Genomic DNA, 27,153 nt, shown 5'->3' with positions numbered 1-27,153 from the left:
CAAATTAATTAGATATCAAATAGGACGTTTTCTACCCCCCCCCCCCCCCCATCATACAAGCTTCATCCAGTCACCTTCAAAATAAAGTATCCCATTTGCCCTTTCAGAGAGAATGGAGCAATAATGAGGACAACGATGAGTGAAAGGGAAGTGCACGTTTCTCTGAGCCTTAAAAGTAATGGGATGGTTTGAAAAGGAAATGAAAGATTGAGGTAAATATTCATGATCTCTATCGCCTTCCTCCAAACGCTAAATGAAATAAGATCTGTTGGGAGCGAGTTTGGAACTGAACTAGGGCGGATCTGCTTGAGACAGCATGAGGAAGACCCCTCACCGCGGCAGTCTGTCAGATTCACGATCATGCTTTTATTTTGAAGGCGGTAAGCAGGACTCCCCGCACGTCACCGTGCACTGCTCCACGGCTGTGTTTGCCCCGAGGTCTCACCGCCAGAATTGGTCCCCATCTCTTTCCTCCGAGCACAGACAGCATCCCGAGCCTGCTGCCCACCGGGACTTTGCTACTCCCAGCAGACACCACCGCAGAAGAGTTTGGCTGCGTCTCTGCGACAGGTGAGCAGGGTTCTTTCATCAAAGGTGGATGAATGTGTCAAATGTCATTGTTTGTTGCACTTTTATTTGTCTAGTGCTGGTCTTCCTTCATGTACTCCACAGTGAATGTCCCCACCCTCGGGCGGAGAACATGGACTGGTTTGGTTTCCCGACCTCGGTCTTAATTGGGAATTTTCTTTCCTGTCAAAGGAAAAAAGAAACTTTTTCAAAGGACGGTAGTTAGAAAGCAGATGTTTGTCACGTGATGCCTGAAACTCTTCTCCAGTTGATGATTAACATGTCATTTTTTGGAAGAACCTGATCACTTTGATAAAAATCTACAAATTAGTAGAATGAGTGGAGGTACGATCATCGCCAGACATCTTCAAATGATCTCATTAATCATCTCTGAAGTACATCAGAAACAGTAGTATTACTGCAGTACAAATGGAGTTCTTCCTGCTGGGTTATGATCACCTTATTAGGCAAGTGTGATGGAGATGCAACAGCCGCGCACCGACTGAGTGAATCGTAAATGTCAGTAAATCTTCTTATCTTTATACGTTTTTCCGTCTCAGATCCGTGGTTTTTATGTGATATGGACTCATGCTTCATAAATGGTGGCTACTGGCCCAAATCAGTTGGAAAATATTGGCATTTTGGCAAGAGTTGTGTTGTCTGAACTGGATCAGTCACTTGATGACAAGCCCGGCTGATGTGGCGAGAACAGCTGGACAGGCAGGTTTACAGCCCGGTCACGGCCCCGGCTGTGGCCCACCTCTCTCCGCCACACGTTTTGGAGTCCCTGCCTGAATGCGGGCAGTGTTGTAACGTGACAGAAAGGCCAGGCTCTGGGAGACACCGCTGTGTTGACTCAGGCACTGATGTCGTCAGAGCTTCCACAACCCTGGCTTGAGGGGAACAGATCTGGTCTTATGGGCTCCGTCTCTCTGGGAGTGGACCTCGTCGCAGGGCCTGAATGAGCCCAGTGTGTAGTCAGCCACACACACACACACACACACACACACACACACACACACACACACACAGGTTAGCTACTAATGAGCTGTCAATTAGTCCCAACACCACGTCTCAGTGGCAAGGAGTCACTCCCTCCAGATTCCAAACACTTTTCCAGTGTTTGGCACCAAAGACCTGCTGGGGATCAGAAGTGTCATTTGTGATGCCTTTACTTTGAAATCCATTTACTCTTGATGATGTCACACATCACAACCCAGTGATGTCATACAGTATGGACAGTATAGAATTCTAGTTAATTGAAAGCCATTCCTCTGAAACCTTTTGGCTAAGAATACAGTAAATGTTTATAATACATACGACGCAAAAATAAAAGACAACACAAAAAATACTGAGGGCATAAGAGGTACTTGTGATGAGGGGGAACTCTCTTTGCTGCTTTACTGGGGATGCAGGGTGATGCTGGCCTAGCAGCAGAGAGGAGCGAGTGGCCCAGTTTAGCTCCAACTTCTCTCTCCGAAGCATCGATAGTTCTACGATTGATGGGCCTCCCAGAAGTTCTCGTGTGAACTTCAGGATGTGAGGAACGTAAACGTCTTCAGTCAATTTCAGCCCAATCCTCTTTAAAATATCATCATTTGAAATATCTGGATGAATCCCACATCCTGGTGTGAGCCACCTCAGCATGGTGCATTGTGGGATAGGTAGCTGTCACAGGCCGACGGAAGGCGTTTTGGGGCGTGACAGGTGACTGCAGCTTGGTGTCCACACTGATCCACTGATGGTGTTCATCATTCAGGCTGACTGTGCAGCAGCAGCAGCTCCAGCAGCAGCAGCTGCAGCAGCAGCAGTAGCAGCAGCAGCAGCAGCAGCAGTAGCAGCAGCAGCTCCAGCAGCAGCTCCAGCAGCAGCAGCTCCAGCAGCAGCAGCAGCAGCAGCAGCAGCAGCAGCAGCAGCAGCTCCAGCAGCAGCTCCAGCAGCAGCAGCAGCAGCAGCAGCTGCAGCAGCAGCTCCAGCAGCAGCAGCAGCTGCAGCAGCAGCTCCAGCAGCAGCAGCAGTAGTAGCAGCAGCTCCAGCAGCAGCAGCAGCAGCAGCAGCAGTAGCAGTAGCAGCAGCAGCAGCAGTAGTAGCAGCAGCTCCAGCAGCAGCAGCAGCAGCAGTAGCAGTAGCAGCAGCAGCTCCAGCAGCAGCTCCAGCAGCAGCAGCAGCAGCAGCAGCTCCAGCAGCAGCAGCAGCAGCAGCAGCTCCAGCAGCAGCTCCAGCAGCAGCAGCAGCAGTAGTAGCAGCAGCTCCAGCAGCAGCAGCAGCAGCAGCAGCAGCAGCAGCTCCAGCAGCAGCAGCAGCTCCAGCAGCAGCTCCAGCAGCAGCAGCAGCAGCTCCAGCAGCAGCAGCAGTAGTAGCAGCAGCTCCAGCAGCAGCAGCAGCAGCAGCAGTAGCAGCAGCAGTAGCAGCAGTAGTAGCAGCAGCAGCTCCAGCAGCAGCAGCAGCAGCAGCTCCAGCAGCAGCTCCAGCAGCAGCAGCAGCAGCTCCAGCAGCAGCAGCAGTAGTAGCAGCAGCAGCAGCAGCAGCAGTAGCAGCAGCAGTAGCAGCAGTAGTAGCAGCAGCAGCTCCAGCAGCAGCAGCAGCAGCAGCTCCAGCAGCAGCTCCAGCAGCAGCAGCAGCAGCTCCAGCAGCAGCAGCAGTAGTAGCAGCAGCAGCAGCAGCAGCAGTAGCAGTAGCAGCAGCAGCAGCAGTAGTAGCAGCAGCTCCAGCAGCAGCTCCAGCAGCAGCAGCAGCAGCAGCAGCAGCAGCAGCTGCAGCAGCTGCATCGGCAGACACACACTTTGATTTCTGCTCCTCATGTGTGAAGCTGCTCCCTCAGTACGACGCTGCTTTTATCGACTCCTATGTTGTGTCTTGCTGTTCTCCAGCAGTGATAATCTTTATTTTCAGGTCTTCAGCCTGACTCTTTACCGTCAGCGAATGCAGTAGTCGCAGTTTTGACCACAGAGATGTCCATGTGGGTGTTTTTCCCTCCCATCTGAAGAAGGCAGGTCACAGTTGGAAAAAGTTGATGTCCTGTTTTTCAGCGCAGAAATCAAAGTTCAGCTGAGTCTTGCTCCAGTCTCAGGATGCCAGTTGTTGGGTTTGGTTGCCAGTCCAGATAAATCAGTTGTTATGTCTCTTAAAGAGGTAGTGTTGCACTTTTGTCTCCATCTTCTGGCAGGAAGAGTTCCTACGTGTTGATGCGTGCTGACATCATGGGCTCAGCCGTGACATCACATCATCATCATCATCAGTGCTGTGACTGTGGAACGGTGGATACGTGTCTCCTTTCATCGTTAGGTCAAGAAGAGCTGCACTTTGAATAATTATTCCACATTCAAGCTAGCAGAGTGCTAACAGGAAGTAGCCAGCCTGGCCGGCGTCAGTCTCTGGTGTAGAGGCTCTGGTCATGACCAACATGTTTGTTATGACCTCCTCCTCCGAGCTGAAATTTTGGGGTTTGTCTGTTAGCAGGATTACACAAAACTACAGCGAGGACAAAACTATTCACTTTTGGAGCGGATTAGTCATAGCGCCACCTGGTGACAGCAGGAAATGTCATGGGGTTTTCTTCACATGATGATGTTGTCCTCCTAGTGGGTCGACAAGAGCAATCCAAAGTGGTCAGAACCGCCTTTGGAACTTGGTAATGGGTTACTGGGAAGACAGCGTTTTGGTTTGACAGCGCTCCCATGGTGAGGTGGCCACGTTCGATACGTCATCCTAGAACAGGAAACTGTGGTAGCTGGACACCTCAAGGTCAGATCTTTGATGTGAGTTCCAGCCTGGAGCTGAATTTGAGTCTTGGCTCTACCTAGTGGTTACAGGAAGAAAGTCTGACGTTACGAAGGTCTTTTGGGTTAGATTCAGATGCCTGTGTTGTCCTCATTCCTGTGCAGTAAGGTTATGTGTAGTGAGCGTTAGTCACCCGTCCTCTGACCCGTGATCTGAATTCATGCTGGATCCAGTTTGATGAACACACCTGGTGAAAACACAAAGAGGATCACACACTTTTCATTCCCAGTTTTTCTTCTGAGATCAGTTCACTGGGATCCATGGAAGCTTTTGGTCAAACTGGGGCCTCTCAGTGACTTCCGGAGCTCTTTGTGTTCCGTTGAGAACAGAAGCTGACAACTGGGCGGGCGTCAGTTTGGGAATATTTGAGAAATGACTTTGGTGACTTGGGGTTATTTTGGATTGATGGAGCGTCGCAACTTTGAAAGTCCTGAACTTCTTATTTCTCAACGGAGACGGCGAGTGTGGGCTGAACCAGCAACCCTGACCCTGACTGGACGCTGCTGTCTGTTGTCTGTTTTGTGCTTCAGACTCAAGAACTGAGGGTCACCTCTACTTGTGTTGGCACCACTGGATGAGTAATCGTTCCATCCAGCGATGGAGTGGATTCTTGTTTCTTCTCTTGTCACTCAAAGATATAAATAAAGATATTCGACACCTCTGACATGAGTGAACACACCTGGAAACAGAATGAAAGTCTGGTGTGATCACAGAAGGAGTTCTTTGATCTGAGAAGCGTCTACAATTGACAGAGTTCTTCACTCTTGACCCTTCAGGTTATTTGGTTTTGTGCCACCATCAGTACCTTTCTTCTGCTTCAGCAAGGTTGATCCCTTTTAATGGCTGCTACTTCAGGTCTTAATTTAAATCTATTTGGATTCATTTGTGCTCGCGAGATGCCACGGCTGGGCGCCATAAGCAGGCACGGAGGAAAAGAACATGACTTTGATTACGTCTCTGGGGTGACAAATTTAAGTTCTTGAATCCTTTTGACTTGACATGGATTTATATTCATATTTTCCTCCCAATTTTAGATAGAATATGATCAGGTGGACGGTGCTTCTGTCTGCGTGCCTTCATGTCATCTCAGGAACCTTTGATTACATGTATGACGAGCACGCCTTCCTGGGTAAGAGAGAGCGTCTTAAACATCAATCCGAATCTCACACTGCTTCGTTTATTCTCATCTTTCTTCCCACTTTGCATGTTTTTCTGTCTTTCACAGGCCCGGAGAAAGTGCTTAGTGTGGGCATTCCCCTGGAGAACCCGCAGCGCCCCCCGCTAGGAGGAACCTTGCTACTGCCGTGCTATTTTGAGGTGAGTGATGATGAGCTTTCGCTGCCCATCAGTTTAGCACCACAAAGTACCAACATAGACCACCACTGCCTGAAAATGACCCTTTGCACAGAGGTCCACTCCTGCACCAAACATCCTCCGCTGGCTGTGTTAGCCAATAGTCCTGATGGTGGCGCTGCAAGTAAAATCTAAAATATTGAAAATTCATACGAAATCAGCTGGACATGTTGCGTCAGTCAGCCACATTCATTGGCACCAAACGTGCTGGACTGCATCTCCCGGCAGTTTGCCGCAAACCAACCAGAAAGATTTTTGTTTTGCCAAAAATTGAGCGCACAGTGCAATAAAGCTTTTTGACGTGAATCGTTCTGTAACTGTGAATTCTCACTGAATGAATCCACAATGATCATGAAAAAATGACAACATTTTCATTTTATCTCAAAAACAGAAATTAGGAAACTGATTTTTAGTTCTGCCCTGCTGTAATTGGTGCTGCTACGGTTATGAATTAGAGCATCTGTAAACCTAACGAGCATCAGTGACAGGTACTCACGTCGTCACGTTGATGATGTGCTAAAGTATAAACATCTCAGGTTTGTCCTGCTGAGAAATGAGTTTCAGCACAAGTTAGAATTCTGCTGTAACCTGCTACCTAACCACCAAAGCCACAATCCCTTAGCAGTCACCGTATGCACTGGCTTGACGACATCGGCTTCCTTGCCTATGTTCATGTCATGGTGGTATTTAGCTCAGGAGGTAGAGAAGCTGTCTGGGGACCAGCAGATCTGTGGTTCAAACCTCAGCTTCCCCAGACTTTGTGTCTTGTGGTTGCTGGCGAGAAGGACGCCTCCATCACCAGAAGGACGCCTCCATCACCCGAAGGATGCCTCCATCACCAGAAGGACGCCTCCATCACCCGAAGGATGCCTCCATCACCAGAAGGACGCCTCCATCACCAGAAGGATGCCTCCATCACCAGAAGGACGCCTCCATCACCCGAAGGATGCCTCCATCACCAGAAGGACGCCTCCATCACCCGAAGGACGCCTCCATCACCCGAAGGACGCCTCCATCACCCGAAGGATGCCTCCATCACCTGAAGGACGCCTCCATCACCAGAAGGACGCCTCCATCACCCGAAGGACGCCTCCATCACCAGAAGGACGCCTCCATCACCAGAAGGACGCCTCCATCACCAGAAATCCTCCCTTCTTCATTCACCGCTCGCTCCTTGGGAAGGTGCTTGTGTGTGGATGTCAGTTTTCTTGATGGTTGCTGTTTATCTTATATTCACTTCTGGAGAGAACAGACAAACCACACAACAGCTGTCAGAACCCCAAGGCATGAAACAAGAGGCAACCATGCCATTGAACCCAGCAGTCCAACCCGAGTCAACGCTGAAAACCAAACCAGAGACCCGGCGACCAGGACTGAACTGAGCAGGTTCAGCCGAGTGTCTGGATTCCAGAGATCTCTGCTCGCCATCAGTCAGTAAATACGAGTGGAATTTGGCCCGGACGCCAAATTCCACTGATAAATTACATAATGACACATCAACAGCGACGTGCACATTCCTAGTCTCTGTTTTTTGTATCCGCAGATTCAATTGCTGGTGAATGATGATGTGTTTTTCCCTTTAGGACCACGCGTTCCCGGACCCCGGAGCTCCCACCATCTCCCCCCTCGCTCATCGCATCAAGTGGAGCCGCATCACCAAAGAAAAAGTCACAACTGTCCTAGTTGCTTTGGGGGGGCAGGTGCGAATCGGCGAGAGCTACCTGGACAGGGTTCACCTGGTGGGCTACCCCATGACCCCAACAGATGCTAGCATCAAGATATCAGAGCTGCGGTCCAGCGACACGGGAGTCTACCGCTGTGAGGTTCAGCACGGCATTGAGGACAACCACGATGACATCCGTGTGCAGGTTCAAGGTCAGCAATGTCAAATCCACATCAGTGTCTCATGAAGGCTGTGAGGTGACGGATCTGGATATCCCCTCAGAAATAAACGTGCTGCACTCATGAATCTGAAGGGCCTCAATGAGTCAGAAATACGGAGTATTATACGAGTCACAGCCGTCTCCAGGAACTCCTCTCAACATCGGCTGCTCGTTGGGATGTGATTGTCATTCCATGATCATAACCCTGAAATAATCACACCATTTTGCAGACTTGTAATGTGGACGCACGCATGCTTCTCAACAAGTTGACACAGCAAAAGCTTAAATTGCTTGCTGTCCAGAATCTGAGCAGGTAGAGCCAGCCTGGGAGGGGTCTGTGGCGGCCGTGTTGACCATGAAAACCTCTGGAATCCACAGCCAGGCCAGGAGTAGCTCATTGCAGCTGTAGCCGTGTCTTTGGACTGTCGATAGTATCTGCTCATAGAATGCCAAACTAGAGAGATATGAGTCTGTCCACCAGAGAGCACTGACACGTCACAGAATATCCCGTTCAGTGGTCTGTCCCCATGTAGACAAGTCGCTCTTGTTTAGGTTCTGTCAGTGGGATTCTGAGTTGCTGTTCAATACTGTTGGATAAAACTGTTATCAGTGTCTGCCTCAGTAATCTGATCTCACATGAGAGTACTTTATCTTTCCAGGTATTGTGTTCCACTACCGGGCCATGATGGGTCGCTACACTTTGACCTTTGAGAAGGCAAAGGATGCCTGTTCCCAGAACAGTGCCGTGGTGGCTTCTCCAGAACAGCTGCAGGCAGCCTACGATGACGGGTTCCACCAGTGTGACGCCGGCTGGCTCTCTGACCACACAGTCAGGTCCGTTTGCACTGAAGCCCGACGGACACTGACAGCAGCCTGTAGCTCCACTGAATAACACGATGAGCGCAGACAGGGAGGCTCTTCAAAAGTCTGCAAGCTCGTCTGCCTTTCTTGAACTAAAGGAGTACAAAACTTTACGTTGAGGAGTTGGACAAAAGCATTTGATTTGGACGAACCCTGCAGGGACTGTTTAGGATGAACAGGAACTGTTAATGTCATAAACAAGAACTGTGCATCTCATCTCAGCGATTTTATCCTGTCCTCCTCCTTTCAGCCTTCTGCTCATCTCACCTCGTCTCCTCCAAACTTAACTGGTCTTATTTCAGCTTCTCTTGTCATTTTTATCATGTTTACCTCATCCCATCGTGTCTCGCTGTGTCCTGTCTCATCTGAAGGTATCCCATCCATGACCCTCGCATGAACTGTTATGGTGACAAAGAGGATCAGCCTGGGGTTAGGACGTACGGAGTGAGAGACCTCAGCGAGAAGTATGATGTCTACTGCTACACTGAGAAGATGACAGGTGAGCTGAGAATGTTTCCAGCTCTGAATATTTAAAGCGCAGTCTGGTTGTTCTTTGGTTTTAATCAGTCTCTCTTATTTGTTAAAGGCAGAGTTTTCTACACTGCTTCAGCGGACAAGTTCACCTTCCCAGAGGCCGCGGTGGCGTGCTCTAATCGAGGAGCCCAGCTAGCCACCACAGGTCAGCTGTACCTGGCCTGGCAGGGAGGGATGGATGTCTGTAATGCTGGATGGCTGGGGGACAGAAGCGTGCGCTACCCTATCAATGTCCGTCGGCCACAGTGCGGAGGAGGTCTGCTGGGGGTGCGAACGGTTTACCTCCACACCAACCAAACAGGATACCCTCTCCCTGAATCCCGCTATGATGCCTTCTGCTACACAGGTAGAAGAAGAAGAGGGAAGAAAGGCCAAAGTTTATTTTCTATGATGGTTAAGATGTTCATTCTTTTTGTTTGTCTATTTTTATGAGTTTCTGTACGTAACAAAAGAGAGAGATTAGTGTGTTGAAGTCCGGCCACCAGTAACAATGTAGACCAACACTCGGTGTTAGGATTCCCTCACTAATCCCTGTAACCCTTTATCCTCAGAGTTCCCTGATGAGGAGGGTTCAGGAATCATCGAGGAGGACAATGTCGTGTTGAGTGTTACCTCAGTGACACAGAGCCCAGAGGTGTTCTTCAGGAGGACGACCACAGAGAGCGAAGCGATCGGCGAGGTGGAGACGAAGCAACCCACGGCGGTGGACCTCACCTACACTGAGAGCGCCACTCAGCTGCCGCTGCGTCTGCCGCCTAGCGCCACTCAGCTGCCGCCGCCTCTGCCGCCCAGCGCCACTCAGCTGCCGCCGCCTCTGCCGCCCAGCGCCACTCAGCTGCCGCCGCCTCTGCCGCCCAGCGCCACTCAGCTTCCCACTGAAGAGATAGAACAATTCACCGCCAGGCCCGGCGTTGGCAGAGAGCCCAGCAAAGGCTTTGTGATGCCTCCAGCTGGTCAGTCTTGGAACTGCACATGCATGTTGTGATAGCTGTAAAATTGTGAGCTAATCCTAATTTTAATATAGAATAAATATTGTCCAACACTCATGGTTCTTTGGTGTTTCTGTACACAGGAGTGGTCTTTCATTACCGCTCATGTTCCGGCCGCTACGCCTTCACTTTTGTTGAAGCCCAGCTCGCCTGTCAGAGCGTTGGAGCCTCCATCGCCAACCCAGAGCAACTGCAGGCAGCGTATGAAGCTGGATACCATCAGTGTGATGCAGGATGGCTCCTGGATCAGACCGTCAGGTAAGTCTGTATATTTACAGCGGGTAGAAGCTTTACCATTCTGAACCGCAGCAGTTGAATATATCATCATGTGTGGTTGATTCCAGGTATCCCATTGTTTCACCTCGAGACAAGTGCGCTGGAGATTTGGGTACGAATCCTGGGGTCCGGTCCTACGGTCTGAGGCCAGCAGATGAAAGACATGATGTGTACTGCTACACTGAAGGGGTCAAAGGTGACAAAAACACAGACATTGACACAGACGTGGGTGGACATTGATTGAACCCTTGTGTAAGCAAGATGCTAAAGAGCATCCTACTAAACTAAGGGTAACCCTTTACACTAAGGGTAGATAAATATTGGTTAGCGATGCTTATTAACTACTAGTTAACTAGTTAACCATTAACAAATGTGTCTAGTAGTCATTTACTAAAGTTCTTCTTGTTAACTTTAGGGGTCACAGCAAAGGTGGACGGAACAACTGGGGGAGTTTGGGGCTGGGGGGTTAAGGAGGGGGAGGCTTAAGTGATACTGAACGGTTACATGTTTACTTCTTCATAACAATAAGGGTCACTAGATCATTTGTAAGTGTTTAATTTGGTATAAGCAATGCTTGTTTAGCTCTATTGTCGATCACGAAGCATGAACCAGCTGTTAATAATGTACGAGGCTGCCCTGAGGCTCGTGTGGGTGCTGTTGGCCACAGTCAGCGTCATTCTCTTCTGTTTTATCCGGTTATTATGCCATGATGGCAAAAATGCTGATAAACTGTTCCGTGATTATGGGGCCGCGGCTGCTGCTGGCTGTGGAGTGGGCGTGACCGTGACTTTGAAGTTTATGATGATGAAGGCGAGTGTCATGACTGGGCCGACAGGTGAGGCTCTTCCTGGCGTATGATAACACAGCTGTCACATCTGGCAGGATCCCTGGTTTCACTGGCTTCAGTGCCTTCACTTGGTTGACTTACCTGCTTAATGATACCTGTAGCAGTCAGCAGCACAGCAGAGACCGTTAAAGATGAGGAAGAAACCTCTAGGTTTTCAAAGACAAATGAAAGCTGCATTATTTCTGTCGCCCAGCAGGGGGCAACCCCCACTGTCTGGCCATGCTCCTCACTTGGTTTAGTTTCCTAGGAGTTTATGGTCAGAAGATCTCTGTTATATAGCAAGATGTGCATTTGGTTGAATTTAGTGTAAAGTTGGCATTGGGACCTGTCTACTTTGTGACTGACATGTTGCTAGTGACCTGTCAGCCAAGATGGAGGCATAGTAATGTGGCGCCATGGTACTCTCTAAACTTCTCATCCATATATGGTCACATCTGACTCCTCAGTGACAAGATGGTGGCAGCCGATGTGCCATATTCAAGTCTTCAAAATGATTGTCCACAAACCAGCCAGCACAGTGTGGGCTACGCGGGCAGAGGAGCTGCCAGAGGCTGTCGGAGGGGGTAGTGAACAGCACCTACATGGTACAGTGCTACCCTGACCTGTCAGTTAGTCTGCAAATGACTGGATGGAATTATGAGGGAACACAATTAATACGAGTGAAAGTACCTCAAACAAACATTCCTGCCATGACCTTACAGAGGTGGAGCCCAAAGTGAGCCAGCTCGAGCAAACCTGCATGAAACGATACTTCACCACAATGGTCCAGCGGTCTAGGAGAAGCATGTATGAGCCACAATCCTGGCCACACAGGGTTTGTCTCCGGGTTTGTTAGGGCTCTTTGAGACTTGCTTCTCCGTCTTTACCATCCAAACACAATTTCCTTCATCTGCTCCACAGGCCAGGTTTTCCATGTGGCCTCTGCTGAGGGTTTCACCTATGATGAGGCTGCTAATAACTGTCGAGAGCAGAAGTCCATTCTGGCCTCCACGGGACAGCTCTACGCAGCCTGGAAACTTGGTTTCCACAAGTGTCGTGCTGGCTGGCTCATGGATCGTAGTGTCCGCTATCCCATCAACAGCCCTCGTGCTGAGTGCGGAGCGGGGAAGTCAGGTGTGCACACTGTGTACGCTCACCCCAACCAGACGGGCTACCCTGACATTCACAGCAGATTCGATGCTTATTGCTTCAGAGGTAAGACGTGTACCTGTTGCTGAATAAAACTCTCGCTGTTTTGTTTTTTTAATTAGGGCCTGAGCCTGAAGGCCCTATTATGTTTGCTCGACCCACTCACCACTTCAAAAGTTAATTTGACCCCCTAAACATGCTCGAAAACTCACCAAATTTGGTACGCACATCGGGTGCGGTGAAAAATTCGAGAATTAAAAAAATAAGAAGCGCTCTACTCAATAGCGCCATCTAGATACACAAAAAACCACGCCACAGCCTGTAGGAATGTCCTACAGACATGGGACCAACACCGTTTAATTCTCTCATCAAGACGAACAAATCATACACTCACACCCCTGACCTAACTCTAACAGGATGTCCACAATTTGGACACGAATGTCTAATTTTGGACAATTTTGCGCACCAAACAAACGCTATCTCCTCCGAGGACGTTCATGGTATCGCTTCCAAAACTTCATACATAACTCTCCAAACTCTGCTGATCAAAAGCTATTAAAAGTTTTTATACAGCATAAACGGTTTGGGTTTTATAAGCCCTCAAAGTGGGGGAGACACTTTTTACACTTTTCACCTTACAATGGAAACCAATGGGGCACCTGTCTGCTCTCATGGTACATACTCTCAAACACTCGCTTCTCACATGTAAACTAAATGTCCCACAGCCTCAAAATACACACCACTGTATTCCTGACAAAAATCCCTACAAAAATATGGTATCATGTTCCACTTTTGCCCAACATATGCAGAGCTTTTTGATTTTGACACTAAAAATGTCACAATCCTCCTCTCTCTCCACTCTGACACAGACAGCAGAGAGCAGTGGGGAGGGGTTCTTAAAGGGCCAGCTCTCAGCTCTGCTCTCACTCTAGCACAGATCAAAGACAGAGCAGTGGGGGAGGGGTTCTTAAAGGGCCAGCTCTCAGCTCTGCTCTCACTCTAGCACAGATCAAAGACAGAGCAGTGGGGGAGGGGTTCTTAAAGGGCCAGCTCTCAGCTCTGCTCTCACTCTAGCACAGATCAAAGACAGAGCAGTGGGGGAGGGGTTCTTAAAGGGCCAGCTCTCAGCTCTGCTCTCACTCTAGCACAGATCAGAGACAGAGCAGTGGGGGAGGGGTTCTTAAAGGGCCAGCTCTCAGCTCTGCTCTCACTCTAGCACAGATCAGAGACAGAGCAGTGGGGGAGGGGTTCTTAAAGGGCCAGCTCTCAACTCTGCTCTCACTCTAGCACAGATCAGAGACAGAGCAGTGGGGGAGGGGTTCTTAAAGGGCCAGCTCTCAGCTCTGCTCTCACTCTAGCACAGATCAGAGACAGAGCAGTGGGGGAGGGGTTCTTAAAGGGCCAGCTCTCAGCTCTGCTCTCCACTCTAGCACAGATCAGAGACAGAGCAGTGGGGAGGGGTTCTTAAAGGGCCAGCTCTCAGCTCTGCTCTCACTCTAGCACAGATCAAAGACAGAGCAGTGGGGAGGGGTTCTTAAAGGGCCAGCTCTCAGCTCTGCTCTCCACTCTAGCACAGATCAGAGACAGAGCAGTGGGGAGGGGTTCTTAAAGGGCCAGCTCTCAGCTCTGCTCTCACTCTAGCACAGATCAAAGACAGAGCAGTGGGGGAGGGGTTCTTAAAGGGCCAGCTCTCAGCTCTGCTCTCACTCTAGCACAGATCAGAGACAGAGCAGTGGGGGAGGGGTTCTTAAAGGGCCAGCTCTCAGCTCTGCTCTCACTCTAGCACAGATCAGAGACAGAGCAGTGGGGGAGGGGTTCTTAAAGGGCCAGCTCTCAGCTCTGCTCTCACTCTAGCACAGATCAAAGACAGAGCAGTGGGGGAGGGGTTCTTAAAGGGCCAGCTCTCAGCTCTGCTCTCACTCTAGCACAGATCAAAGACAGAGCAGTGGGGGAGGGGTTCTTAAAGGGCCAGCTCTCAGCTCTGCTCTCACTCTAGCACAGATCAAAGACAGAGCAGTGGGGGAGGGGTTCTTAAAGGGCCAGCTCTCAGCTCTGCTCTCACTCTAGCACAGATCAAAGACAGAGCAGTGGGGAGGGGTTCTTAAAGGGCCAGCTCTCAGCTCTGCTCTCACTCTAGCACAGATCAAAGACAGAGCAGTGGGGAGGGGTTCTTAAAGGGCCAGCTCTCAGCTCTGCTCTCACTCTAGCACAAATCAAAGACAGAGCAGTGGGGGAGGGGTTCTTAAAGGGCCAGCTCTCAGCTCTGCTCTCACTCTAGCACAGATCAGAGACAGAGCAGTGGGGGAGGGGTTCTTAAAGGGCCAGCTCTCAGCTCTGCTCTCACTCTAGCACAGATCAGAGACAGAGCAGTGGGGGAGGGGTTCTTAAAGGGCCAGCTCTCAGCTCTGCTCTCACTCTAGCACAGATCAAAGACAGAGCAGTGGGGGAGGGGTTCTTAAAGGGCCAGCTCTCAGCTCTGCTCTCACTCTAGCACAGATCAGAGACAGAGCAGTGGGGGAGGGGTTCTTAAAGGGCCAGCTCTCAGCTCTGCTCTCACTCTAGCACAGATCAGAGACAGAGCAGTGGGGGAGGGGTTCTTAAAGGGCCAGCTCTCAGCTCTGCTCTCACTCTAGCACAGATCAAAGACAGAGCAGTGGGGGAGGGGTTCTTAAAGGGCCAGCTCTCAGCTCTGCTCCCACTCTAGCACAGAGCAAAGACAGAGCAGTGGGGGAGGGGTTCTTAAAGGGCCAGCTCTCAGCTCTGCTCTCACTCTAGCACAGATCAGAGACAGAGCAGTGGGGGAGGGGTTCTTAAAGGGCCAGCTCTCAGCTCTGCTCTCCACTCTAGCACAGATCAAAGACAGAGCAGTGGGGGAGGGGTTCTGAAAGGGCCAGCTCTCAGCTCTGCTCTCACTCTAGCACAGATCAGAGACAGAGCAGTGGGGGAGGGGTTCTTAAAGGGCCAGCTCTCAGCTCTGCTCTCACTCTAGCACAGATCAAAGACAGAGCAGTGGGGAGGGGTTCTTAAAGGGCCAGCTCTCAGCTCTGCTCTCACTCTAGCACAGATCAAAGACAGAGCAGTGGGGAGGGGTTCTTAAAGGGCCAGCTCTCAGCTCTGCTCTCACTCTAGCACAGATCAAAGACAGAGCAGTGGGGGAGGGGCTCTTAAAGGGCCAGCTCTCAGCTCTGCTCTCCACTCTAGCACAGATCAAAGACAGAGCAGCGGGGGAGGGGTTCTAACTCCTAAACTACAAGGCCTCCACACTGGACCAGGACCCCCTGGGATTCAGGCTGGTGTCAAGGACGCGGCAGCAGGCCGTGCAGGGGCTCAGGCCCTAACAACGCTGCTTGCAGCTTTAATTTTCATTGTTATTCATGCATGAATGTTTATTTTTTTCTATCTTACAGTGGATATTCTACTCATTGCAAATGAGACTGGACTGAATGTGACTGAAATCGAGGAGGCCCTCCTCAACCTCACTTCAGTCACTGATTTACTGGGGCCTGGTAAGCTGTGTGTTATACTCACAACCAAACCACCTGTTCAAACCTGTGCTGTCTGAGTCCCACGCTCCTCATTCTCTGCCTTTGTATCCTTTCAGCTGTTCCCTCCATTGCTGCTCCCATCTCCGTGGAGGCCTCAGGCTCTGGCTCAGGCTCAGCGGACTTTGGTTCAGGGTCTGCAGTCGATGGTGGTTCAGGGGGACAGTCTGGGGACTTGTCTGGCCCTGAAGACCTGTCTGGTTCTGGACACCAGGTTATCTCTGGTTCTGGAGACCTGTCAGGTTCTGGACACCAGGTTATCTCTGGTTCTGGAGACCTGTCTGGTTCTGGACACCAGGTTATCTCTGGTTCTGGAGACCTGTCTGTTTCTGGAGACCAGATTGTGTCTGTAGACCTGTCTGGCTCTGGAGACCAACTTATCTCTGGAGATGTTTTCGGAAGTGCGAGTGCTGACCTGGCCAGTGGAGTGTCGGGTCTTAGTCACAGCTCTGGATCAGGGCTCGGCAGGGAAGGATCGAGCATTAATGTTGTGTTTTCGAGTATTGACAGTGTTCTGTCAGGAGAGGGCTCAGTTTCTGGGGGACTCCAGGAAGCTGGAGAGGGGGACAAGGACATTCTTATTTTTCCTGTCTCTGAAGCTGGCTCTGGTGTGCTCAGTGGCAGGGGTGACCAGTCAGGGTCTGGATCCGGTTTTAGCTCTGCAGCAAGTGGCATGGACGTATCTGGAGAAAGTGGACAATTCTCTGGTTTCCTGGAGTTTTCAGGTCTACCATCAGGATTCTCCTCATCTGGAAGTGCCAGTGGACAATCAGGACAGGTTTTAGTAAGTGGAGATGCTCCGATCATCTTGATAGAGGACAAACTGATTGATGCATCTGCTCCTGTTACCCACAAGGAATATGAACTTGGTGGTGGCCTCCTGGTCTTCAGTGGCTCTGGAGATAGTTCGGGGACTCTGAGTGGCGATCTCAGTGGCTCAGCCTCTGGAAGTGGCTCAGGGTTCTTCTCAGGTGTGATCTTTGTGGGGTCAGGGCTCACAGACCTTACAGAGTCATCCTCTGGAGAGCAGGAGGCCTCTGGGGTTCTACTCTATGGCTCTGGAAGTGGTGGACATGTCTCAGGATTTGGAAGCTCATCATTCCCTTCTGGGTCTGGAATATCCGGATCGGCTCAATCTGGATCTGAAGATGACGGCAGTGTCACTTTCTTGACGGGGGATCTTCTGACAGAGGTGTCCAGAGACACTGCTGTGTCGATGGAGATGGGACAAGGGTCACTGGAGTACAGCAGAGAAGGTAGTGGCAGCAGTAGCCCTGGCTTCTACTCCGGGAGTGGAGACGCCCGTGTTCCCACAGCCAGTGCTAGCCCCCCCACAGCCAGTGCTAGCCCCCCCACACCACCATCTAAGCAGCTGCTGCAGGTGATGCTGCCCTCCCAATCCAGTGGGTGGGCACTGACAGAATCAGAGGAAGCCCGAGGCGGGACGGAACTGCTACACAACCAAAGTGATAATTACCAGACTCCTGGCCACATGCTCATCCCAGCAGGTCTGGCTGCTCCTCCCGCTGAGGGGGGTCAGCAGGAACCAGGTCCCCCAGAAGGTACATCAGCAGCCAATTATGTAATGTCTGCCAATGGTTGAAAGAAAACGGGACATATTTGGCGTTCGTTATTCTGTCTTATATGAAGCCATAGGGTGTGTGTGTGTGTGTGTGTGTGTGTGTGTGTGTGTGTGTGTGTGTGTGTGTGTGTGTGTGTGTGTGTGTGTGTTTGATGGTGGTGGGGGCAGGAGCGGTTTAAGGGTGAGTTTGTTCACATCCAGAGATATGAGGCTGCTAGGCTCTCCGTTTGTATGGAGAGGAGCTCACGGCTCAAACGCTCATCTGCAGCAGCTCTGGTAGTCACACATTGTTTTAGGAGTTTTCATGAGCAAAAATACCACAAGTTCACTGGTTGAAGCTTCTAAAATGTAAATAGTTTTGATGTCAACTGATGCGAAGTGAACTTGAACATTTGTTTACTTCCTATGGACCAGATGGTTCATAAACTATTGAGGCAAATGACAGACATAATCAACAGTAAACATAATCATAGATTGATGACCTGTCCTCGCACAGTCATGCACATCCCTTTAGCAAACAGCTGCATCTTCACAACCTCATCTCAATCAGAGCTGAGTGCCTCACTGTCTGTGCACTGTGAAAGGATTTGTATGATAAACCAAGCTGAAAGAGTTTTTAAGAGGCCACAAAAGCCGAGACACCCTGGGAATGTTGAAAAGAAAAGTCTTTCACCGTTAAGTGACGTATTTCCTTCAGCTTCTCTCTGAAGACTCTGTGCATTCAGTCTCCTCAGCCTGAGAAGAATCAGCTGTAATTTTTGTTCCAAAGACTTCCAGTAACTTCTAAATGATCTTTAACTCTTTCTTTGATGCCCTTCATAATAGCCTCGAAATTCTGCTTTGCGACTGTATGCCTCCACAAAGTGTGCCTGTCGAAGGGCCCTTGACCTTTTACCTCCACGAAGTTGATTCTTCATGGTTACCACCTCGTTAACACATCTCTTTTAGCCTGGACGTGTCATGGTCTCTGGTTGTTTCACTGCCAAGAGTGGCCTGGCATCTGTTACTGATGTTATTCATAGAACAGCCTGTCAGTCAGGCAGCAGCAAAACGAGTCTGATGATGGCAGAACATTTACAGTCCGAAGGTAAACTAGAGCAGCTCCGAGCGGAGCACCAGCACAATCACAACCAACAGTCGCTCATTCAGAACACACGCACACGTATGAGGGTGGAACTTCGCTTCACACGTACGGCATCACAGCACTGCCGCCAGCGTCACACGCGTTGGAAGATGGATCCCAGAAACAATCTTTGTCTTCACAACAGACTCTGATTTGATGCTCTGTGTCATTCAGACGACAGGGTCACATGTCTAAGCTCATGCAGGTCAATAATCAGGTCTGGTCCTAACCCTCATGTCAGCCTCATCATGTAGGAATGACTTCCACCCTGTTTCCAGGTGGTCAGAACCTTTGTGAACCAAACCCCTGTGGTGCTGCAGCGTGCGCGGTAGAGGAGGGGGTCGCTGTCTGTCAGGGTGAGTCACATTTGTATTCCTCTTCTTTCTTTCCCTGATAATCGCAGAATTCAGATTTTGTTCTTTGTCATTCTGCATGTTTGGTATTGTTAGTCTGCATCCTATATATTCATCAGCTCGTTTCCACAGTTATATTTTCAGATTGCGACGAGCTCTGTTTATGAAAAAACTTTCCTGGATTTAACTAAAAACGTTTTCTTCTCCCTGCTCTTCTTCTTCTCCATCCTGGTGTGTTTTGCATCTTCATCATCATCACCATCATTGATGTCGTCCTCCTCCTGTTGCCGTGTTTCTTTGTGTTTGTGTTGTCTCGTCTGGCTCTGGGTCTCTGCGTTAATATGGCAGACTGAAATGTCAGGGGGTTTGTCAAATGTGTTCCGGCTCTGCTCCGCCTCTGTACGGTGTCTGTGTCCCCGTGTGTAACAACTGTCTTCAGCCTTTATGTTGTTTTTGGTTGCTGCTCCAGCGCGCTGCCTCCAGTCAGCCGTGTGTGCATGCTCATCCTGCTGCATGTACTTCCCAGCATCATACGGATGCTCTCACCCTGCTAGATGCTAAGCTGCTGCAACCAAACATGCATTCAAACCTACACTTACTGCAACTGCTCTTGTTTTTGTAAAACTGAATCAATATATTTTGTACATCTCAATATATATAAAGATATTTGTTAACCTGGAAGGCTGAGAATGGCTTCCGTGTGCAGTAAGTCTAGTCAGGATCAGACGTTGCAGCAGGGGCAGCTGACTAACGCCATCAGTGCTTAGGTGCTTCCAGGGAGCTTGCTGGCCTCCACCTCCCATCCCCACGCTGTGCTGAAATAGCAGTATCACCCGCCCCCTTTTTTGCAGAGGTAGATGTTTGCCACTCCAACCCTTGTGCCAATGGAGCCACCTGTGTGGAGAGTGCAGACTCTTACAAATGCTTATGCCTGCCCAGCTACGGAGGAGACGGCTGTGAGATGGGTACGAGATCAGCTTCAGCTACTAACAGCAGCCTCAAAAACAACTAAAGAGAGCGAAAGTGACGTGACCTGACGCTCGAGCAGTTCAACATCTGTGACGTTCCGCTACCTCAAAGTCAGTTTACCCAAATCACGGAGCTATGTTTTTCCTCACCACTAGTGTCAAGTAAAACAGTAGCTGCTCTCACAGTTGACCTTTGGCTCATAGTGGCCTGCAGCATCACAGCTGAGAGTCATAGATGTGCTGGTCCTCCACGCTGACGTGACCTCAGGCAGGCCTGTTCATTTCCTGGCAGTTCGTCCATTGTTGGTTCAGTTATTGATGAGTCAAAATTCAGGATGTCAGGATCATGTGGAGCTAAAAGCTTTAATCTGCAGCAGCAAAGACTGTGTTCGCACGTGCGTGTGTGTGCATGCGTGTGTGTGTGCGTGCGTGTGTGTGTGCATGCGTGTGTGCATGCGTGTGTGTGCGTGTGCGTGCATGTGCGCGCGTGTGTGTGCGTGTGTGTGTGTGTGTGCTGTAGGTATGACATGCTGAGGTGTTAGAAATGCTGGTAACTTCCTACAACTAATGGTAATCACCTTGTATTTTTCTGGAAGTAATGAAGATACTACTATTGTATTAGCCTGTACTACATAGGTAGTAGTATACATTTACTAGTAAGACTATGTAGATATTACCATGTAATTACTGTAAGCTGTTCAGTGATGCCAGAATTTCTTGACCACAAACACTCATTCGTCTTCCATAACAACGGAAGCCTGAAAAAAGCTGAAGGCTACAACATCACAAGCTCAATAACATTGACGTCCCCGTGAATCTTTGCACTGCAGCCTAATCTAAGCCTCGCCCACTGTAGTCTGTCCTGGCTGAGGGATGAGTGGAGCCGCAGCTGAGACTGAACCTCTCTCAGAGTGAAGATGCAGCGCCGTGCGTTCCTCTGGTGACACATTCAAAGATGTGTGACGTCTTGGGTTGTTATTCATGTCCTTCATCAAACCAAGTTTCACTTTCAGTCCGAAGGGTCTGTGAAAGAAAAGAAAAAGTACAACTGGCAAAAGTGATCAATTTCCAACTTAGGATGAACAACTCATTGTCACTGGAGTTATAAGACAGTTGCTCTGATTGAAATTTGTTGGTCATGTGAGATCAGACAGTTCAAGGTCCAGGTGCCAGCTTCTTCCGTCAACTGAACCAGTCCGTCCATAGCAACATAGAATTTCCCCCATGAAGGTTTAAGTCTGACGTCTTTGTGATGATGCGACCATGTGAGCCGCTGATCGTTTCTGGATTGCCATCATTAACTGTTTGTTCCCAATTCATTGAAGAGCTTAAGAAAACTGACAACTAGATGTCTTCAGGGTAGGACCCTGCAGTGTAGCTGCGGCCTACTGCGTCGTCTGACTGTTAGCTAATTTCCACACACTGTTGTTCTCTAGATGTTTTAAAGGAGGCTAGCTCTCTGCAGTAGTCACTTAGCAAGCTTTGAAAAAGCTGAAATCATCACAAAACGTTTGAAATGCTGACGTGACCAGAGAGACACTGAACTGTTTGCTGAGATCTCACCTTGGGCTTCTCCAAGTCTGGGGCCACAAAAGCTACGTGATACAAGGGGGAAGTGGAGAAGATGTGGGTTTTTGGTCATTTGGCTGAACTGACTCTTCAAGTCAAGTCACTGCAGTGGAGGGAGAGAGAGCATGAAGTCTTTGAATGTGACTGTTAATGTTAAAGAGTGGAAAGTCACAATCACATGACTGTTAGGCAGCGCCCTTCCTGTTCATAAGTCACATGTTGCGTGTGAGTTTCCATTCAGCATTGGGACGTTGGCTTTGTGTGTCAGGATGGAGATTTGTACTGGAGGTGGGGAAATAAGTTCCACAGGGCAGGAACTGAATGTGCAAAACTCAAACGTGGGTTGTGAGCAGCGAGACGAGAGGCCGCCCTTCATATCCGTGCTTTAGTTTTCCAACTTGTATCGAGGGACCATTAGTTCAGGATTCTTAGTATCTAGAGTCTGGGTCCTCGAGTGACACCTCACCCAAAATGTGTGTTTCATTTACTTCTGCTTAAATTGGTGAGTGTTGCTGTTGTTGCTGTCAGTCTCCATTACCCTAGAGCTAATATGTGGGTGTGGCTGGATCTTTCTGCTTTCTTGAGTGGCAAAGAAGTGAGTATGTGAAATACAGTTTGGGGTGAAGTATCACTTCAATTCACGGGGACTTCAGAAATCCCTTCTCATGAGTAAAGTAGTTCTCAGTATTCCCTCCTTGGTTTTGCGGCTGCAGATGAGCAACAGTGTGAAGAAGGCTGGACCAAGTTCCAGGGGAGCTGCTACCAGCACTTCTCTGATCGAGAGCTGTGGCTGGACGCAGAGCAGCGCTGCCGGGACCTCAACGCACATCTGGTCAGCATCGTCACACCAGAGGAGCAGCACTTCGTCAATTGTGAGTGCTTCATGTTGTGTGTGTGTGTGTGTGTGTGTGTGTGTGTGTGTGTGTGTGCTTGAGCGGGACAGAGAAAGACTGAACTCCGTCTCCTCCCCAGCACATGCTCAAGACTACCAGTGGATCGGGCTGAACGACAAGACGGTAGAAAGCGACTTCCGCTGGACGGATGGAACTCCACTGGTGAGAGACAGATGTGACAGATGTGATCAAGCATTGTCTGCTTACTGAGTCCAGATCCTTAAGCCTTGTTCAGACTGTCTGTCCACATCAGATCTTTGGTGTGTTCAGCTTGGTTTAGGCAGCCTGGACATCCAAAAAGCACATGAAATCTGGTCCAAACCACATTTGGCAGTGGGTACAGAGTGAAATCTGATTCAAATCATGATGCGTCTCAGCCCAGGGACACAACCAGGACTTCTTTGATGTCACTCGCAGCTTCTTTGGAACTGGGTTTGGTGTCTAGTGTTTGTCTTGTAGGCAGGTTTTCTTTGTCTGGACCCAGACACATTGGAGACACATTGATTGATTGATTGATTGATTGATACAGATTTCCTGTATATGTTGGTTATTCGGTACATCCTTGACTTCCTGGTCCTGGTTTGGTTTCACATGGCTAACTGGCGTTCAGCATCGGCCCTCACCCTCTGGGCGATCTTCTCAGGATTGGTCCTGTAAAGTGAACCAAGGAGCCAAAGATACAACGAGAGCTCAGTCCTTCAGATCCTTCATGTCTGTCCTCTGTCCTGAAGTTTTGTCCAGTAACAAACGTGTCCCATTCTCCTCCAACACGATCCAGCAATACGAGAACTGGAGGCCCAACCAGCCAGATAATTACTTCAACTCCGGAGAAGACTGTGTGGTGATGATCTGGCATGAGAACGGCCAGTGGAATGACGTGCCCTGCAACTACCACCTGCCATTCACCTGCAAGAAAGGCCCAGGTATGGCAGGTCGAGTCTTCAACCTGGTTCTGAAGCTGCAATAATATAACTTGACCACTAGGGAGCACATATTATATTATAATATGCTATGCTATGCTATGCTACGCTATGCTACGCTCTATTTCCTCTAGGTGACACATCACAACCAGTCATACTATACTAGCAGGGAAAATGGCCTGAACCAGTATCACCATTACTAATGGCCAGCTGAAAGAACAAAAGGTCTTTTCTGGGGGGGGTCGTGCTCAGACCACTTCACAAACCAGTAGCAAAGGAAGGTGAATATTTGACTATAAAGATACGATCTCAGGAAGCAACAGCGGTTCTGTTAAGAGTTCATCATCTCCCCGCCGTAGAGACGTCTCTGGAGCAGAACCAGCATGGAGTCTGGTCATCAGGCAGCTTCAGCAATGGGATGAGCGTCACTCCACATCAGCGATCCTACTCATCATGACACCATATCACATGCACATACCATGTTTGGGGTTCCGCAGCAGGCCTGGATCTTCATCATCAACCTTTCTGGTTATGAAGAGTAAACACGTTTGATATGATGACCTCTGACCTCCTTCTCAGTGTCCTGTGGTTCCCCGCCGGAGGTGGAGAATGCTCACATGTATGGTAGCAGGAGAGAGGAATATGCCGTCAACTCAATTATCCGCTATCAGTGCAACTCAGGGTTTAAACAGCGCCACCTGCCAGTCATTCACTGTAAGGCAGACGGACAGTGGGAGACGCCCCAGGTGGAATGTACCAACGGTGAGTGCTCCAGTTCGTAAAGACAGCTGGCTGACAGTTATTGGCTCATGTGAACAGTAACTCACCTTTGTCTGGTCGCTGCAGTGAAAACAAGACGGAGGATAGAAGGCAGGAGCGGCGGCGGCAGCCCAGTAGAGGCCGGCGGCGGCGAGCTTCATTAGGACGGAGGCGGAGGAGGAAGGAGTTTTCTCAAAAGAACATTTACAGCAAACAAAATCCATTCTCCATTTTAGTGACGATGACTCAAACTGTTGGAATTCCACCTCACAACAAAGTGCTTTTGTAAGTTCTGTTCCCTGTAGCGATAATATATTTAATTATATATAATAATTTTATTGAATTTATTTTCTTTGTGAGCATTGTAATATATTTTTGTTGTAGTCTATTCCTTCTTTGGGGTTGACTTATCTGCTGTAGATCTTCCACATTTAATATCCAGGTGAATGACACGTGGGAGAACCATGTGATTGTGTAGCCAGAAAGAAAAGCATGTTGTCATCTATGTTGGAGAAAAAAGAGAGTTTCAGCATCGCCATCCATCATCCAAGCTCCGTCTGGGGCCGTGTCTCCTGCTGCTTTCTGCACACTCTTAGTGAAGCTGAATTGATCAGGGATCATGTTTCCTCCTCCAGCAGTCCATTCCTGCTTCAGCATCAACAACCAAGCCACAGGAAGCATTTTGTAGTACCCAGCCTGGTACTTGAACTTGTAAAACACAGCCCAATACTTCTGAACCTGTATGGATGTGACGTGATGTGCTCACTGGCTACATTTATTTAGGCAGCAGTATTCCCGTACTAACCCAGTCACAACAATCACGCCACCATGAAAAGGCGTTTTCTAACCGTCTGAATGAGGTCACAGTCAGTGGAAGCAATAATCAGATGAATAGTTTTCTTTGCCTTAGTCGCATTACTGGAGTGTGTTGTTGACGTGTGTACACCTATGAAGTCCTACTGCAGTTGTGATTTCAGGATGTCTGTCATTAGGTCACTGCTGCGGTGAGGGTTCGTCTCAGCCGGCCTCAGCTCCTCCACGTGACCAGCGGGGAGAAACGCTGCCGTGTCGTCTCACCGCAGCAGTGACCTCTGGCCTGTGTGAACACACAAGGTTTTATTTATTGCTGTCACACACACACACACACACACACACACAGAGTCTCGGCTGGACTGAGCCAGTGATCGTCATCCAGGAGCAGAGCAGTTCTGATGAGAATGGAACGAACAGAGAATTACCAGATTTTGTCTGTAGAGGATTCATTGAATCTTTCATGCCGGCTGCTCTGTGTGCTCAGTCACTCCCACCTTCCACCGGGCTGTGCCTTCATGGAGCGTGTCAGAGGAGTGAGCCTGGTCTCTGTTTTGTAACGTCACTTTGACCATTACAGTGACAAGAGCCTCTTTTTCTTTTATTCCAGTTTCTGTTAGCGCACTTGTTCTCTCATGGCTGCTGTACCGGGGGCTGTGCCTCCTGCACGCAGGAGCTGCTGCGTGATGAACCAAAGGACTCATCGTCTGAGTCGTACGTTTGTCTGCTGCAAGAGCATTTATTCACTCTTCCACTCATTTAGTCAAGAAGAACACTGGGTGTATTCTACATTGTCCTTCTTGTTAATAAATACCAGGAAAACACCGAAACCATCAATGACTTGACCCTTGTAACCCCGGATACTTCCTCTGGTACATCCTAGAATACTTCCTCTGGTACATCTTATAATGAACACACTCTTGTTTCAGTCTCTCTCACTCACACACACACACACACACACACACACCTAATGGCAGAAATGTTCACACAGTTGCCACACGTGAACGCATCGCCACTAGAAATACAAGAAAACTAGTTTGTGTCTCTTTTTGGGGACCCAATGGGCCTTGATTTCAACAGAAACTCCATATTTGGGAGCCACTGATCATGAGGTACGGTCCTAAGGTCATTGGTTTTCTCTTGGGATTTGTTCAAGGCTCAAACATGGTTGCCTGTAAACATGTATTCACTTAGAAACAGCTCAGTGAAAGCGACACGCTTTGATCCAACATAAACCGCAAGAGTGCATCTCAGCTGAACCACACAACTCTGATATTCGGGTGTTTGTGAAGCAGATCTTCTGGACTGTTCGATAATCTTTTGGCTTTATTTTAAAAATTGCTATTTTCAAATTTCAGATCCCTGCTCATTGACAGTCATCAATCAAACACGTCCATCAATTTGAGGACTGTGGTTGACAAATTCATCAACAATCATTGGTTGTTTGGAGCTAAAAGTGATTATAGACAATAAATGTAAATGCTTTCTACGATTTCTGAGACTCGTTCCAGTTTGATCTGTCATTGCAGCGTCTGCTGTTGTGCAGCATGAACCCACGTGTGGTTCCCGACTGAGTTTGTACTCAACGACCAATAAAAACACTTCTTGTACCTCATGGAACAGATCCAGGTTTCTCTCCGAACACTCGCTGTTCATATCGATGTGTGTGTGAGGCTCAACTCACTCCCCCTGCCTCACTCCAGCAGGTCACCGCCCAGGTATTCAGACAACAAACACACCTTTCACCTTGTGTTTGCGTCTCAGCGAGCTCAGTGTTTGTGAGGCAGCAGCTGTGACTCACAGCAATAACAAAATTACCTGCAAAATGTGTTTGCCCAACAGGGTGGGTTGCTCATGGCGTCAGCTGTGCCTCTTGACTGAAAACGGTGCTCTTAAGGAGCGGAGCACCCCACCTCGGCCACGGGCCTCCATGAATCGACTGCACTCAGGGTTGTTTCTCACTTTAAACTTGTGGAAAACAGAAAAGGTCTGGCTCGTCAAAAACAGGTTTGTGTTGTTGCTGTGTGACTCGTGATCGTTCCGTGCCACGGAAACGGACTTTTTGCTTTGATAAAGTCTCGTTAAGTGGGTCCAGTGCTGCGATTCCCAGTCCCTCCAGCATCTCATTCATGTCTGATTTGAATCAGTCCAGTTATTCGTGCCCTGATTGCAGCTGATGCTCGATGGACGTTGGTGGCTCTGTTAGGGGGCTTGAGGCCCATAAGAATATCTGTTTGGTATCTCTTTGAATCCCCTGGAAAATGATCAACCCTAAAAACAACAAAACTCTCAAATAACTGAAAAAGGGAGTCTCTGACATGAATACACTGTAATACAGGGGGGCAAAAAGTATTCAGTCAGCCACCAACTGTTCAGGTTCTCCCTCTTGAAAAGATGGGAGGCCTGTAGTTCTCAT

At 49.2% G+C, this 27,153-nt stretch overlaps 1 protein-coding gene across 4 annotated transcripts; it reads left to right on the top strand.

Annotated features, from left to right (window-relative positions):
* Positions 1-331: 331 nt before the first annotated feature.
* LOC147268893 (aggrecan core protein-like) lies at positions 332-27,153 on the top strand. 4 transcript variants are annotated; one of them, XR_015119210.1, is made up of 20 exons: positions 332-570; positions 5,382-5,476; positions 5,573-5,664; positions 7,284-7,575; positions 8,243-8,417; positions 8,816-8,943; positions 9,031-9,324; positions 9,530-9,931; positions 10,051-10,225; positions 10,312-10,439; positions 11,991-12,284; positions 15,626-15,724; positions 15,820-17,322; positions 18,744-18,821; positions 22,069-22,227; positions 22,328-22,410; positions 23,027-23,171; positions 23,748-23,930; positions 24,015-24,212; positions 25,348-27,153. XR_015119210.1 is itself a non-coding variant. In XM_086224135.1 (19 exons), the coding sequence occupies exons 2-19, from the start codon at positions 5,389-5,391 to the stop codon at positions 24,089-24,091; spliced, it is 4,395 nt and encodes a 1,464-aa protein (XP_086080261.1). In that variant the 5' UTR covers positions 332-570; positions 5,382-5,388; the 3' UTR covers positions 24,092-27,153. The 4 variants fall into 4 exon arrangements, 3 of the variants coding, with proteins under 3 accessions (XP_086080261.1, XP_086080271.1, XP_086080277.1); XM_086224135.1 differs by having other exon boundaries at positions 24,015-27,153; XM_086224145.1 differs by lacking the exon at positions 11,991-12,284 and having other exon boundaries at positions 24,015-27,153.

Source organism: Aulostomus chinensis, chromosome 2 (genome assembly GCF_037954235.1).
Source record: "Aulostomus chinensis isolate RoL2024-O1b breed Wild chromosome 2, RoL_Achi_v1.0, whole genome shotgun sequence".
Classification (NCBI taxonomy): Eukaryota; Metazoa; Chordata; class Actinopteri; order Syngnathiformes; family Aulostomidae; genus Aulostomus; species Aulostomus chinensis.
Note: the sequence above shows the minus strand (reverse complement) of the source record. Positions and strands in the feature narration are given on the sequence as shown.

What these genes read in the sequence shown, in the direction of transcription:
- LOC147268893 (XM_086224135.1), top strand. Translation starts at nt 5,389, where the DNA reads ATGATCAGGTGGACGGTGCTTCTGTCTGCGTGCCTTCATGTCATCTCA. An exon ending in CATCCGTGTGCAGGTTCAAG is followed by an intron (nt 7,576 to 8,242) that starts GTCAGCAATGTC and finishes TTATCTTTCCAG; the next exon opens with GTATTGTGTTCCACTACCGG. An exon ending in CTTTGTGATGCCTCCAGCTG is followed by an intron (nt 9,932 to 10,050) that starts GTCAGTCTTGGA and finishes TTCTGTACACAG; the next exon opens with GAGTGGTCTTTCATTACCGC.